Source organism: Petaurus breviceps, unplaced genomic scaffold (assembly GCF_028583685.1).
Source record: "Petaurus breviceps papuanus isolate PSGF00001 unplaced genomic scaffold, PetGlider_PUasm1.0 90849, whole genome shotgun sequence".
Classification (NCBI taxonomy): Eukaryota; Metazoa; Chordata; class Mammalia; order Diprotodontia; family Petauridae; genus Petaurus; species Petaurus breviceps.
Window position 1 is genome coordinate 23,387,961 of NW_027187361.1, and position 16,199 is coordinate 23,404,159.

General features: G+C 40.6%; 1 protein-coding gene across 8 annotated transcripts in view; it reads right to left on the minus strand.

Annotated features, from left to right (window-relative positions):
- The window catches only part of INPP4A (inositol polyphosphate-4-phosphatase type I A), a 196,215-nt gene that overhangs the window by 40,100 nt on the left and 139,916 nt on the right, over nucleotides 1-16,199 (minus strand). For 3 of the 8 annotated variants that reach the window (XM_069072964.1, XM_069072961.1, XM_069072962.1), the window contains exons 12-18: nucleotides 14,315-14,445; nucleotides 12,720-12,824; nucleotides 11,379-11,487; nucleotides 8,695-8,712; nucleotides 6,150-6,333; nucleotides 2,268-2,483; nucleotides 620-866 (exon numbers count right to left, since the gene is read on the minus strand). In XM_069072964.1, the coding sequence (XP_068929065.1) occupies nucleotides 620-866; nucleotides 2,268-2,483; nucleotides 6,150-6,333; nucleotides 8,695-8,712; nucleotides 11,379-11,487; nucleotides 12,720-12,824; nucleotides 14,315-14,445 (1,010 nt within the window). The remainder of the gene's footprint in view (nucleotides 1-619; nucleotides 867-2,267; nucleotides 2,484-6,149; nucleotides 6,334-8,694; nucleotides 8,713-11,378; nucleotides 11,488-12,719; nucleotides 12,825-14,314; nucleotides 14,446-16,199) is intronic. The other 5 variants (XM_069072967.1, XM_069072966.1, XM_069072965.1 and 2 more) reach the window with 3 other exon arrangements.

A 16,199-nucleotide genomic window follows, 5' to 3' on the forward strand; every position in this document is an offset into this window, starting at 1 on the left:
ACTAAAATAGAAGAAATCCAGTGGGATTTCTCTTTAGAGCAGGGCAACGAAGGATTCCAAAGTCTCTGAGTTTTATATGAATTGAGCACACTGTCAAGTTCAACTTCAAGGTATGTCACATTTTAGCATCTTAGCTGGGAAAAGAGAACAAATTAAAGTCACAGGCTTATAATCAGGCCTTTAAAAAATGTAACAAGCCTTTTGGCCTCTTTCAACCTAGTTTCTTCCCTATCTGACTCTTTCATTCTTCACCAAATAGCAAATTTAATACCATACTCCCTGTGGGCACAAGCTACCATGGTGTATCAACTTTGGTTTTAAAAGGTCTGGAAAAAACCTGGAAAGCATAGCAGGCTTTCCAACATAAGCAAGTGCCATAGCTCCTCCCTGGGATTTAGAAATTGCCCAGGATGGAGCCTGATACGTTGGATTCTGATTTTAAAAAACTTAACATGAGTCTTGGACCTCAGGGTAACCCTTAGCTGAAACATCCTGCCCCTGCGTGACAACTATCCTTGCCCCTATGCTTCAAGAGCTTTGGAAAGACAAATGAAAAAGAAAATGGTGCAGCAATGAAAAAAAAAGCAACAGAAGGCGGAAAGCATGGACCCATACGCACTTGTGCTCCAGTCAGAATGGAATGCAGCAGATGGCATGGATAAGGGGCATGGTGAGGACGCATGTGAGGACTCCGGTCTTATCCAATAGGCTCGATTATCCCGATTACCTTTCTTACTAGGCCCACTGGCATCACACTGGAAAACATCTTCACAACTCTCACTGTGCAGTCGCTCTTTCTGCAGAAGTTTGTCGACTCTCTGGATGATGCATTCCAGGCTTTTGTCAACATTCAACCAAACTTTTTCCTTAAAAGGGAAAAAAAAAGCCTTCCTTACTCTTTCCAAAATGCCCACTCCTCCATGTTACCCCAAGTCCCATGAATTCACCCCAAATCTCAGCTTGTGTCCACAGACCACACTAAGTCCTGCTGTGATGATGGACTCATTCGTTTTTTAAGATTTTAGCTGTTTTTTTTTTCCACAACAAAAACAAAATTCTATTATAACATTTCCTAAGTTTGATATGAGAAATATTCTTGGAGATCTTAGAAAGGTGCCGAGTGTCCTGGAACCCTGAATGTTAGAGGAGGAAATCAAGGGTTACTGGGCCAGGATGGACACAATGTGTTATCTTCTTTCACACTTCAGAGCTTTATTCTTCCAATCCCTTGTCCTAAGCTGTTAAGGTCTACCATCATCATAATGAGGGCATCTAATCGTTTATGAGGAGGTACTGGTTTTTATAGATCCCAAATGAACTGTTATGAAGAACCTAACAATTCATTGCTTTTCATTTTTATGCCTATTCCAGAGAGTGGTACTATAGAAAAATGTGCTTTAAAATATAAATGATAGGGACAGTTAGGTGGCGCAGTGAATAGAGCACTGGCCCTGGAGTCAGGAGGACGTGGGTTCAAATCCAGCCTTGGACATGACACTTACTAGCTGTGTGACCTTGGGCAAGTCACTTAACCCCAATTGTCCTGCCTTCCACCCCTCCAAAAAGCAAAAAAAAAAAAAAAGAAATATATGTATATATGTATATAAAGGATCACAGTACTTAGGAAAGATAATCCTAAATGATTAACAATAAAGATACTACTCAGTGTTAATTAAGATTAAGATAAGATTGATTTCTTTTTTTCCTCTGATGAATTAACTGAAAAAAGGGAATGAGAACTGAGACTTAGAGAACAGAGAGGTGGTGGGCTAAACCTAGAATGAGGCATACTTTGCAGACGGAGTCAACATGTTGCTTTGTTTTGCTTAACTGTGGCTTCCTTGGTCTATTGATTAGGGCGAAGCGCAGTCGATGAGAAATGACAACAATTTATTTTTTTAAGACTTTGATAGACATATCTGTTTTCAAAAAGGGTAGAAATTTGAAAATAATTCTCAAAAACTAGATGACATCTTCAGGCAGGGGTAGACTACGACTGGCCATCTAGTGAGGGGACAGCAGTGCCTCGGTGAAGGAGAGAGGAGCCCACAAGGAGGAATTACGGAGGCTTCAAAGTCGGTTTCATCTGCTTGATGATTCTGCCCCCTCATCTCTAAGTGACACTCTGCAGGGCCTAGGGCAAGGGCAGGGCCCAGTTGCCTCCTGGAAAGGCAGCCTCCCTAAGGGAGCCTCCCAGCAGCAGGAGGCCCACGCAGGACCCGTCTTTACTTTTCTATCTGGTGGCACCAAGGGTACTCAGCACTTACCCATTCTGCCTCATGCCAGTCTGCGTGCAGAGAGCGACTGTTTCTTCCTGTATACTTTGCCACCAGAGTGTCTTGATCATTCCTTAACATCACCTGCTCCTCCTCGGCTGAGCTGGGAGATGCTTTGGAGGCGATGTAATCAGGTCTAGCAGCATTTAGGCCGTGTATTGAGTTAGCCAACAATTTACAGTCACAGACAGTAATCAGTTGTCTTGTCTGAGGAAAAAAAAACATAAACACTGGTTATTGCGAAGCCTTTTCACCCTCCTTAATCTGAGCTGGTCTTGCACGAGTTTTCTTTTCTTTCCTTATTTTCCTACCTTACTTATTCCCACCTCCACAAAGAAAAAACAAAAATAAAGTCTGTGCAGTTCTTAAATAATTGAAAGAAATGCTAAGTTCTGGTTAGAGATGAGTGAAAATAAAGACATAATTTTTTTCCCCACACAAATTCACGGACCCTCTTCAGGGGCCTCAAGTTAAGAATAACAGGGCTAGATACTCTCTTGAGCTATGAACCTAAGGATCTGAACCCTGCCTCCGACACCCACCAGCGACGTGATCCACGGCCAAACGACTTCATCTCTGCTAACTCATATTTACAATGGAGATGATAATACCAGTCTTTGTATCTCCAGGTAGCACATTTTCTGGCACACAGTGCACACTCGATAAATGCAAGTTGACTGACTGATTGATAATATACATAAAGCACTTAGCAAAATTTAAGGGCCACTAGGTGGCACAGTGGAGAGAGAGCCAGGCCTGGAGTCAGAAAGGCTTGAGTTCAAATCCCACCTCGGACACTTACTAGTTACGTGATCCTGGGCATGTTATTTAACCCTATTTGCCTCAGTTTTCTCATCTGTATAACGAGCTGGAGAAAAGGAAAGGGCAAACTACTCCAGAATTTGCCAAGAAAACCCTAAATGGGGCCACAAAGAGTCAGACAGGACTGAAACAAGTGAACAACAAAAAAGCTTAAAGAACTATTTGAATCAGCTCTCTTCATCATCAGTACTATTGCACAGCTTCTAAGGCTTCTTAAAACACTTAGTAACTCACATAGTCACACGGTCACATTTTAGAAGTACGTGATCAATGAAGACCTTCCCAACCCAATGGTCAGAAACAGGGCTGGGGAACCTGGGGCTTTGAGGCTACATATGGCCCTCTAGGACCTCGAGTGTGGATCAAGAATAACTGAAGGAGGTTGTAGACTCACATTTTTGAAAACTTGTAGTAAGAAGGAAGGTTTCCATCTGCCTGAAGATGACTTAGGAGAAATCCTTCCCCATAAGACTGCCTGGAGACGGGCCTCTTTACCCCAATAGGAGTCTACCTTCTTCTTCAGTAAAATTCATTAAGTACTAGTGATTAAAAAAGAGATGCAAGCTCACTAAGCTAGCTCCAATGCTTCCTGAGGGTATGTGTTCCAGGCTCTTTTAACTTTCACTAGGCACTGTAAGTCAGTAATCAGCATTTATTAAGCACCTATTGTGGGCCAGAACCATGACAAGTACAAGGGCACAAAGAAAAGCAGAAGACAGCCCCTGCCCTCAAGCAGCTACCAGCCCAATGCCTAGAGAAACATCTTACGATGCTCCGCTTACGTATGTAAGCACTTACTATATGTAACACTGGAAGCTTGGCTCAATAATTACTGCTGATATCATTCAGCACGTAGTCTTCATATGCATCAGGAGGGTCCAACTCCAAAAGAAACAGGTTCTCAGCTGCATATGAGTTAGAAAATCACAAATTCACGTCACGTACTTGCATCGTTTTTTGTTAAACGTTTCCCAGCTCCATTTTAATCTGTTTCCCCTTGGAGTTGGACACCTCTGATTTTCATGATCTGATCTGAGCCTCCACCCTGTCCGGGATGCAGCTGCAGGTCTTATCAATATTTGATAAGTGAGGAAACTGATGCAGACAGGGATAAAGTGACTTGGCTTAGGTCATACATCATCTGGAATAGTGCCCAGGCAGCTGACTTCCAGGAACAGTGCCCATCCCACTACTCTGTGCAGAGCATCTTGGCATTAGAGCTGGAAAGCAGTTCAGAGGCCGTCTGACCTAATCCATTTACAGATTCACTCAACAGACCAGAACCCTGAGGCCCACAGAGTGATTTTCCAAGATCAAAGTGACCACATTTTGGAATTTTGTGGTAGAAAAGAGTGACTAAAATGACAGGCAGAGGTTATAAGAACAAACCAAGATGAACTCAGTAGGGAAGCACTGCTTCTCTCCACCCATCCTAGGCCTTGAGCCTAGGTTCTGATTCCAAATCCAGCTCTCTTTCAAGATGGTGCAGTTGTCTTTCAAAGACGTTCAAATGACTCTTGGGGCTCCTTCCAACATCAGGACTCTTAGATGAGCCTAGACAGTAGTAGTTTGATTCCTAGGAAATGTTATCTGTGACACTGAGAAATTCTTCTAAAAAGCAGTAGAGTGGTACAAGCTTCATCAGGTTAGGAGTTACTTGGGGTCCCTCTTACCTGGCACATTAAAAACTCTTAGTTAATTCTTGTGAGACAAAGCAGTGGTTCTTTTCAATATAAGTTTACATCATCTGATTTAGGAAGGAATCAATTTAACTAAATTCAAAGGAACATAGATTTAGAGTTAGAAGGGCCTTTGAGTCCAACTCTTTCCCTCAATTTCCTTCAAATAAGGAACCCGAGGCACCAATTAAGAGACACGCCCATTAGTGTCTAAGGTAGGACTTTAAACCCAGGTCCTTCTGACCCAAAATCCAGTGCTCTCTCCCCTATGTCTATTATTTTCCATTGGGCTCCCAAATTTCTGTTTCTATTAATAGTCAGCTTTTATCATTAATTGTGAGGAATTAATGATAATACTATAAATTCAATAATCCTGAAATAATGTTTCATTACTAACTAGGGAAGTCAACTTAACCTCACTGGGTCTTTTTTTTTTTTTTTTGAGGGGGGGGGGGGGGGGGGGTGTTAAGTGGGGTTAAGTGACTTGCCCAAGATCACATGGCTAGTTGAACGTCAAGTGTCTGAGGCTGGATTTGAACTCTGGTCCTCCTGACTCCAGGGCCGGCACTCCAGCTAGCTACCCCCGGGTCCTCTCTTATAGAATGAGAGGATAATTACTGAAGTCACTCTCAGGTCTAACATTTTAGCATTCTCTCAGCATAGAAAGGATATTGATATAGACCCTCATCACGTGTGACTTTACTATACCAGTCAATTCCACACTCCCTTCTTAAAATGTAAGTTTTGCTGATGCCGAGTGAAGTGAGCAGAATCAAAACACTGTATGCAGTATCAGTAACATCGTGGGATGATCAATTATGACAGGCTTAGATCTTCTCAGCAATACAACGATCCCAGAGAATTCCAAAGGATTCATGATGGAAAATGCTATCCACATCCGGAGAAAGAACTGATGTGTTCTTTTTTTTTGGGGGGGGGGAGGACAATTGGGGTTAAGTGACTTGCCCAAGGTCACACGGCTAGTTTTCGTGTTAAGTGTCTGAGGCCAGATTTGAGTCCTGACTCCAGGGCCGGTGCTCTACTCACTGCACCACCTAGCCGCCCCAAGAACTGATCTATTTTGAATGCAGATCAAAGCATATTATTTTCACTTTGTTTTTCCCCCCACGGTTTTTTTTCCTTTTATTGTTTCTTCTTTCACAACATGACTAACATGGAAATATATTTTACATGATTACATACATATAACATAACAGATTGCTTGACATCTTGGGGAGTGGGGAAGGAGAAAAATTTGGAACTCAAAATTTTTTCAAAAAATGAATGTTGAGAATTATCTTTATATGTAATTGAAAAAAAAATAAAATACTATTAAATTAAAAATAAAATGTAAGTATTGTCATCCCCATACCTTATCTGCTAAGATGGCCAGCGTCCTCTCAAGGCCATTAGATGATCTATCTTTGGCTGCCCTTGAAAGCCTTTCAGCATAGTAACTGACTTGGGTTTTTAAGGTGTTGATCTGGGCAATAATCTCCTTTGCTCTGATGATATCCTGTGGTGCGTATATTATTGACTGGCAGTTGGGTGAGGTACTGAAAAAGAAGGAAAGGTCTTAAAGTGATACTCAGAATAGTCCAGTAATTCAGTAGGGCTTTTCCCCTGCTGAACCCAATCATCTCCCCCTAGATAACCAAGAATAATTATCCCAAGCTTCTTTGTCTTTCACCTAAGCTAATTTCTCTGCCAAAAATTTTCATTAACTTCATTCAAATGAAGAATTAGTGGCTGTTTATGTCCAGTAAAAATAGGAATAAAGCAGAACTATGGGAGCTTCTCTACAGACAACTTCAGTGGTGGATTCTGCTAACAAATCCCTTTTTTTGGGTCAGTTGGCACTTTTATCTTCCTTTACTCTGTTTCATCTCTAATCTTTCCAATTTATGAGTAAATTGTACCTATTTTTTTTTTCCTTTGCTCTCAAGGTACCAGGTCTTTTCTATCCTGAATTTTTCTGTTTTGATCTATCAGCTGTTGTGGAGAAGGAAATGTCAAATCAGGAGAGATCTAAGAGATATTAAACCCTTCAGTGGTTGGTCCAATCTCTGACCCTCCTCCTCACTCCACTCAGGCAAACACAGACCATTATCCAGACTAATAAGGTACGAAGCATATTGTGGACACTGCCAGACCATGAATTTCAGTAAGAATGAGTGGACCGATTTGGGTATTGCCTCTGAAAAAAAACTAATCTTCTTAGGGGTTAGTGTCTTCAGGTCTGGCTGCCAGCTGGAGAAGACTAAATGAAAGACACAAGTCTTTTCAGCCAACACTCCAAAGCAACAAAAATACTTGCTAGTTTTGTTTTTTTTAATCTGTGAGAGCAAGGAAAATCAGAGAAGAAAAGCTAGTGTTGGAATTCATACTGTGTACAACTAGAAAATCAGAGATCATGTCTGAAAAGGTACACGTTCTTCCTGAAGGAGGAGCAAGGAAATTATCTCCTCAAAGGCTGAACTTTGATTTTCTCTGGGTGTGGACCAAAGGAAGGATGAGACAGATATGGAAGAACAAAAATATTCATCTCACCCGTCCCACATTTCCACTGCAGGTGCGTGTGGTCCAAACAGCCTTTACTACCCTGTAAATTAGACTCTATCCACAGAGATGGGTAGCCACCTCTCATTCCCACAATTGGGCGAACATGCAAAAACAAGGGATTTGCCAGAAGCCCATGCAGCAGACGGAGCTCAGATCTCTGTTTTAGTACAAGAATTTCATTTCACAGCATGAGATTTACAAACATCCACTTTCCAATCTGCAATCACTTTTTTCAAATAAATAGCTAGCTGTTTAATTAATTTGCTATTAAATTGCTATTAGAATTAATTGTCCTTTCCATGTTAGATGAGGAAGAACATAACAATTCATTCCCAAGATTTTCACCTGTCAGTTTTCAATATTTAATTTGCAGCATTCACCACAGAGAGGATTTGGGAGAGGTGAGAAGAGGGGAAAAGCTTCTGTTTGGTACATTCTTTGTGCAAATTAAGTGATGCAAGATGTGTGTGTGCATTCTAATCACCTTTTTAAATGATTACGATAATACCAGAGAGGACTAGATTAAAAAGGAAGGCCACGCTGTAACAAACATCTTAATGTTGTGTATGTGCTATGTTAAAACCCAATTATACATCCAGAGAAAAGAAATGCCCTCCAGACCAGGGTTTCTTAAAAGGGGATCTACGGAATGATTCTGGGATGGGAGAGGGTAGTCGGAAACAGGGAAAATATTTTATCTTTATTTTCACTAACGTCTGATTGAACATTTCCTTCAATTATGAATCTAGTCAACAAACATTATTCTGAGAAGGGGTCCATAAGTTTCACCGGATGGCTCAAGGGGTTCATGACATTAAAATGATTAAGAAAACCTGTTCTGGACATTGCTAATTATTCTACCACCCCAGCATAAGAGGAAGATACACCACTTTCTGCATCAGTGGTTTGATGGGGAGGGGGACAGTATGAAATGACTGTAAAAGAAAATTGTTTGAAAATAATTCCAAACTAGGACAAAAAGCGCCCAAGAAAGGAGAGAGCAGGAACATATAAGCATACTGTTTTCTTCATTTTTCTTCATATTAAATAAAGGAAAACAGCAGTTTATTCTCTCAGAGTCAATGTCATGTTCCATGCTCAAGCTGAAAAGCTTTGAAAGAGAGTAATAAATTGGGAATTAGCTATTCATTATCTAAGAAAATTGCAGTTGGGAAGAGGAAAATCAAAGAATTCCTACAACATTTATAACTACATTTACTTAAAACCAACACAGACAATGGTGCCACAATACACAACATTTAAAAAGCGCTGTACATTTAGAAATACAGTACAATATTTTTCTGTTTAAGAACAAGGCCGCCAACAAAAACTCTCTTCACAAACAGAAAACTCACCAACATTCCTCATAACTGCTAAAGAAAAGAATCAAAATTAAAGTTAGCAGATTGTTAGAGAAAAAAAAAACAAATGCAAAAATAAGCCAAGTGATTTCTTGAAAATACTTCTTTAAAACAACAGCAAACAAAAAACCCCTGGGTATAGAGATGATGAAATTTCTAGACCAATGTATATTAACTGTGTCAGGAAATATTAATTAGCTGCTTCATGCTCAAAGCCCACAGGCGAGTCATCCACAAGAAGGATGTATTTGTTTTCAATAGAAATTCTCAAAGTGAACCTAAACGCCTATCGTTGATTTTTATATTGGGGGGGGGGGGGTTTATATTCAGGGAGGGATGAAAAAAATGATCTATCTTGTATATTTGAGCACAGAAGAAGGACTTGGGGGAAATTCATGAATAATACAGTTAAGTAATTCTTTGACACTAGGTAATAGGAAAGCGTTTTTCATTAATTCACGAACACTATTATTCCTGGGTCTCCCCCTCTCCTGCCTCTCCTCGCCCTACTCCCTCATAGAGGCGGAACAGTGACGCTATATCAGAACTTATTTGCTCATACATCTAAGCAGAAGTTTTTTCTTCAGGGCATTTGTCAGGGGGAATGAGCTCCAAAGGCCCTATCATAATGGCCAAGAAATGAACTCAAATGCTGATCACTGCGAGGAGGCCACAGAAGCACATGTTTCCTGACTGGCTGTGATGGGCTGGGGTTAAGGCTTCATTCTGCCTCTTAGTAAGCCTTGCCAAGAACTACTTGGAATTGCCGAACTGGAAAGCTGTTCACTATTCAGCCTGCCTGTATTTAGGAAGCGTTCTTGGTAGCATTGATTCAAGAGCCCAAAGTCGTCTGCCATGATGTTCTAGTGTGGCCTTTGAACCCAAGCAGGGCTGTATCTCACAATTCTTAGGTATCTCCTCCCATTTTGTTCATGGAAGCAGGTAGCCACTAGTCCACAACCTTCACAAAACTTTTCATTTATTTAATGGAAGGGATTTTTCTAAAGCATAGATCTGAATCACACTCTTTCACCTCCCTCCCCTATCTCAATAAACTCCAGGGGCTCCCTCTAGTCCCTCGAGGACTAAATATAAAACCCTCCATTTGGCGATTTAGAATCCTTCCCAATTCTGCCCCTTCCCACCTTTCCAGTCCCCTTACATTTTACTCCCCTCTACAGATTATGAAATGCAGGCAGGATGGCCTCCTCACAGTTCCTTAAACATGACATTTCCTCTCCTGATTCTATGCCTTTTCCCTAGCGATATCTCATTCTGGGCATACTGTTCCTCTCTTACCTTTACCTCTCAGCTTTCCTAACTTCTTTCAAGATTCAGCTCAGATTCTACCTTCTGAAGGAAGCCTTTCCTTAACCTTCCTTAACTTAACTACCATTGCCTTCCCTACTGAGACTACCATCCATGTGTATCTACAATTATCTGCATGGGTTTCTCTTCCATTACAACGTAAGCTCCCTGCGGTGAGGGCCCATGTTTATATCCCCAGCAATTAGTACCATGGGCAGCATTTCTGGCAATAATAGTAAGCATTCAATATGTGTTAGATGACTACGTTATGAAAATCTCTCAGATTTCTCTTCTTCAAAGTACAACAATTTCAGTTCCTTTGGACTTGTCATTGGCTCAACTTCCTTTTAATGGTAATTTTGACTTCCTGCTCTAAGGTTCTTTAAGATATGACTGTTCCCCCAAACTCTGAAATAAAGACTTCAGGCCAGATTCATGTACAAAGTTATTAGGCCCCAAACACTGCAGGTCATTAGGATAATGGGCAATTGTCCTATGAGGTCTCTTCCTTTAACAACGAAAAGGAAGAAGTATCAACTCTGAGCTCAGGTAACAATGTTCTAGTGCGCATCACACCCAGATGTAAAGACTCAGGCAGGTCCCAGACCTGAGTCCACTGTGTACACACTTTTATAATTGGTCTGCTATCCTTTTTATTACTATTTACTATTGATTTACTATCCTTCTTGCTTTTGAGATCTACATCACTCCAGTTACTAGGATGCTAAAAGAACAGACTGCAAACGTCATTCTTCCTTAATTACTTTACAAAGGAAACTTAAGTAGGGTTACTTTGAGGGGGATCGTCAGAGCTCACTTGGGTGGTGATTCATGAAAACCAACTGGGTTTGACTCCCCCCTACCCATCATCTTGCTGATCCTAAAAACTAATGACAATTTTTGGCCTGAGAGCATATAATCCAGTCTGCTTATTAAATTTTAGTGACATTCAAATAACTAAATCAGAACTACAAAAATCTGCTCATTTCAATGACATATCATATTAAAGGGTTTTGAAAAAAAGTTCTATAAAAATGATAGCTATCATCGTTATTCAAGGATAATTTTACATAATAAATCCCATGTCCTTCAGGTTCATTAGGAAGAAAAAAGAGCTGTTATTTGCTAAATGATTTTCAAAATCAGATTAACTTTCAAAAAGTAATTTTTCCTAAATTTTTAAATTAAAGAAAATTAAAAGAAGAATCTGATAGCTTCAATCACCCAGTCAGTTCCCTGACACAAATACAAATTCTACAAAGCAGCTCCATCCACTGAGCCAGAAGCAGCTCAAACTGGCCAAACTCCCCCCCCTAAACTTGAGCAGCATCAAACAAAGATCAAGATCAGGAAGCTCCGTAGTTACTTACTGTTTCTTGGTTTCTTCAAATTTATGTAGTCGTTTTCGAAGACCCCCTGACTTAAAGCCTTGGCAATGTGCTGCGGCTGCTCCTATGGTTATGATATCATAGTTCTGATCTGAAAGAAAAGCAAGGCCTCATCCATTACCACCAGTGGGTTACCACCAGCACACATGTCAGCAAACCCATACAGTACCCAAATCAAGCTTTCCGTGGTAGCCTCTAGCTACCATGAAATAAGAATACTAGCATCTAGGGGCTGATAATACACCTTAAGGGCATTACTGGTGGGCAGTCATGGTATGGTGAGTTGAAAGCAGGTTTAGAGTGAGGAAGACTTGTTTAAATTTCACCTCTGGCACAATCTGGCTATGTGACACTAGACAAGTCACTTAACCTCACAGTGTTCCAGAGAACTCTCTTAATCATAAGGGGGAGAGCAGGTAGCAATATGAATTGATGGTTGCCTCATTGAGAGTTCCATGAACCAATGAAATCAGAGGAGGAAAGGAAAGAAGAGGAGAGGAAAGGAGGAAGGGAAGAGGGAGGGAGGGAAGGAGAGAGCAAAGGAGGGAGACAGAAAGAGAGAGGAAGGAAGAAAGAAGAAAGAAAGAAAGAAAGAAAGAAAGAAAGAAAGAAAGAAAGAAAGAAAGAAAGAAAGAAAGAAAGAGAAAGAAAGAAAGAAAGAAAGAAAGAAGGGGAAGGAAGAAAGAAAGAGAGAAAGGAAGGAAGGAAGAGAGAAAGAAGAAAAAGAAAGAAAGAAAGAAAGAAAGAAAGAAAGAAAGAAAGAAAGAAAGAAAGAAAGGAAGAAAGAGAGAAAGGAAGGAAGAGAAAAAGAAGAAAAAGAAAGAAAGAAAGAGAGAAAGGAAGGAAGGAGGGAAGGAAGGAAGGAAGGAAGAAAGAAAGGAAGGAAGGAAGAAAGGAAGGAAGGAAGAAGGGCAGAAGCATTGCTACAACCTATACCAAAAAGCTAACAGTTATCTGTAAATCTTACAAATGAAGAGATGGATTCTCACCCAAGAGAATGGTACGTACACAGGGCTGTGGAAATGGACCAGGCAGTCCTTTCCTTCTTCAAGCACCATTACTGGAGATGCAGGGTTACCTATTACAGGGTCTTAAGAGAAAGAACTGGCCAGGTGATGGTGGAGCTGAAAGTCTCAAGAGGAAGAAGAATAGGCCCTCTATAAAAATCGATGGAATTCACTTGTCTCCTCACATTTCTCGTTATGAGCTCCCGGTAGGTGTTCATGTGAGCAAGGCTAGGGCCTACTTATCTCAGATATTAGTTATCTAGGGACGAGAGAAGGCTAATATGGGTTTAATAAAAAGGGGAAGAGAAAGAAATACCTGAAGCTCCATCATCTTGGACTCGCATTCTCTGTATGTGCAAATTCGTAGGCACAAATTCCAGCTTTTTATCAGCTTTCAAACTGCTTGCCTTAAACGAGGGGCCTAAAGCAATGAAACAAGAGAAGATAAATATCATATAAATTATATTCTCAATGTGTAAATGGCACAAAAAAAAACTAAAAAAAAAAAGGTATCAGCATGTTTCTGAATATAGCCAGGTATGCCGGGGTGGTGGCTTGGAGATTTCTGAATTGCCTACAAGAACATTTACATTGCAGATGGCAGGTGGGTGTGAACACTGTAAGAAAGGCCAGGAGACTAGCTCCAGGGTGTTTAGGTGGAACATGCTGTTAGGGTGAGGAAAGTCACCAGAGCTCTATGGAAACAGCAATGCACCATTTGGAAGGTCTGGCTAAACACTGTGGCATCCACATAGAGAGTCACAGAGTTATGCAAAGCAAGTGGGTGGGTATGTCATACTCTATTACCACATGGCTATGCCAGAAATTACTTGATTCCAACTAGAGAGATATTTTAACATCAAAAATTAAAGCTATCAGCTCATCTAGAAAAACACCTGCCCATCTTGAACAGGAGGAAGAAAACCTGCTCATAAAGCATCAAAAGGAAAATATGTGGTAGACTTCCATGCATCAGTCTTTCAAATAACAGCAACAACAAAATGCACAGATACAAATTAGTCAATATAAACAGACTGGAAGAATTTTGTAATAAATGCCTTAGATATTATTTTGTTTTTTTGTGTTTCACTCAAGTCCTACTCCAATGCCATATCATAGCATGGCAGGTACCTAAGGTTCCCAAAGGATATTCCACTGGAGAGCACAAATTCTAACAGACTCTTGTAAGCTAGAAAGCCTTCGAAGACAGGCTGAGAACCAGGCTAGCTATTCAAAAAGGGTCCCCAATAGCCTAAGCATGAGGTGATGGATATTTTTTTTTTTAACAAATTAACTTTGAAGACTGTCTTTCAAATAATTAAGAGGTTGCAATCTGCAAAGCAATACAAGCAATAACAGAATCAAAGAACCTAGAAATACTTCAGCATCTATATCAAATGACTCCAACACAGGATAAAGAGAATATAACTGGGTCCATTTCATGACTGAAAATCATTTCACTGGGGCGGCTAGGTGGTGCAGTGAGTATAGCACCGGCCCTGGAGTCAGGAGGACCTGGGTTCAGATCCGGCCTCAGACACTTAACACAAAAACTAGCAGTGTGACCTTGGGCAAGCCACTTAACCCCAACTGCCCTCCAAAAAGGAAAGAAAACAAAACAGAAGAATTCAGAAGCCTAATGTTCTCCTAACAAGTAACTTGGGTCCTTTCTCCTGATCTCATTCACTCTGGACAAAGCCTATCTATCATATTGCTTTTCAATCCTTCCTTCTGGTGCTTGACACCTACTTTGGAGGAATTCCTATTTACATTAGAATTTATAACAATCCACTTAAAATTCCTAACTGATCAATAAGGTCCTTAGAACCAAGTATTTAAGAGCCAGATGACATATTTCTGGAGAGGAATATGGTAAAGGTACCTGGAAGAATAAGGGTTAATTCCACTAACCTTTGTACTGGTGTAAGTTAGTTAAATTTTCCTGGTAAGTTAGTATGATGGTTTGGTATTGAGTAGCTATTTGTCGACGGAGACTTTCCCAGCAAGGAGATAGTTCTCCCAATTCTTCTAATTCACAAACCCTGCAAAAAGAGAGACAAAAACAGGCAACTTACAATCGGCTCCAGGTCTGACTGGCATCTTCAACTTAAACTGTGTTCATGGAATACTAGTTTTCTGTGCAACATGAATGGAGGCTCTGTGGTAAATATTTGGTATACTGTTTTTTAAAATTTACTTTAATTCTGTCAAAATTTGTTTATTTGGGGCAGCTAGGTGGTGCAGTGAATAGCACCAGCCCTGGAGTCAGGAAGACCTGGGTTCAGATCCGGCCTCCGACACTTAACACAAAAACTAGCTGTGTGACCTTGGGCAAATCACTTAACCCCAATTGCCCTGCCCTCCCCCCTCCAAAATGCAAATAATAAAAACAATTTTTTAAATTGTTTATTCATATCTTAATTTTCTAACATATCCCTTCCCTCTCTACCCACCCTGAAAGCTATCCCTTATAAAAAAAGATAGAGAAAAAGCAAAAACTCAGCAGACTACATTAATCAAGTGCAGCAGTATAGGCAATGTCCTAAATGTTTCAAATTGTCCCTGACCTCTTCACATAAAGGAAAGAGGGGCGTTGTTACATTCTTCTTTGGGGGCAAGCTCAGTCACTACATCATGTAACATTTAGTTTGTTTTAACTATCCAAGAACTTTCAGCGTTGCCTTTGATCGTATCAGGAATCTTTGTTAGAAACAGTATACATTGTGTTGTCCTTAATAGGCCTAAGGGAATCTGAAGACCTTCCTTGCCCTTAACAGGCTTGCCAAAAGAGCGTAACAGGAAGGAGCAGGGCAAAGCTAGAGGCAGAGTTGGGAGCGAGAAGAACCGAGAGCGGGAACGCTTGTGATGTCAGTGCTCTGTTTGCTGAGCTGTGTTACTCTGTCAGACAGAAGAACTCTGTTGATTGTGTTTGATTTCTCAGACAGAAAGTGAGTTGAGATGAAAGTGCTGGTAATGTGTGTAAATATTGTTAAGTTGTCTTTCTACAAACAGAAACTGAGAAGGGCTTGGAGCAGAACAGTCCCTGTGAGCTGAGATAGAGAACAGGAGTGGAGAGCTGCCTATGTGTGAATCCTGGCAAGAGCTGGAAGCAGTTAGTCCCAGGCAGAGGAGTCACAGGTTTTGGAAATCAGCCCCCACTTAAGATGAAAGAGGACTTTACCTGGATACTCTGTATTGACTGAGGAGATTACAGCTTACTGTGACCTAGGGGTGAATGGTGTATTTTCTGTTACCTCTTTTTTTTTTTTAAGTAATTGGGGTTAAGTAACTTGATGAAGGTTACACGGCCAGTTATTTTTGTGTGGGTGCCAAGTATCTGAGGCCAGAACCAATCCTGGGTCTCCCGACACTGGGGCCAGCACTCTTACTCACTGCGCCACCTGGCTGCCCCTGTTACCTCGTAAAGATGACTATAAGATATACTGTTTAAAACTATGTGGCTACTTTAGTAATAAGTCGCTATGTTATGCTATTGTGAATGTTATGCTTTACTTTCTTGGTGAATAAATAGAGTTCATTACACTATGAGATTAGAACTTTAAAGTTATTCACAGCAGCAGTCCTCAGGAGAGCTGCTTATGACTGGCTTTACATACATGCATAGCATTGGTTTTCACTTGTTGTTGTGGTGGTTCCCATTTATTTTGAGGGAGTCATCATGTTTCCTATTTCAACGTACATCCCTTTGTGGCACTTTGTGTAAGTTAACCTAAGTCCCTCTTTTATTCTTCATATTCACTGTGACAAACTTTCAATGTTAGTGACAATTTTCCTA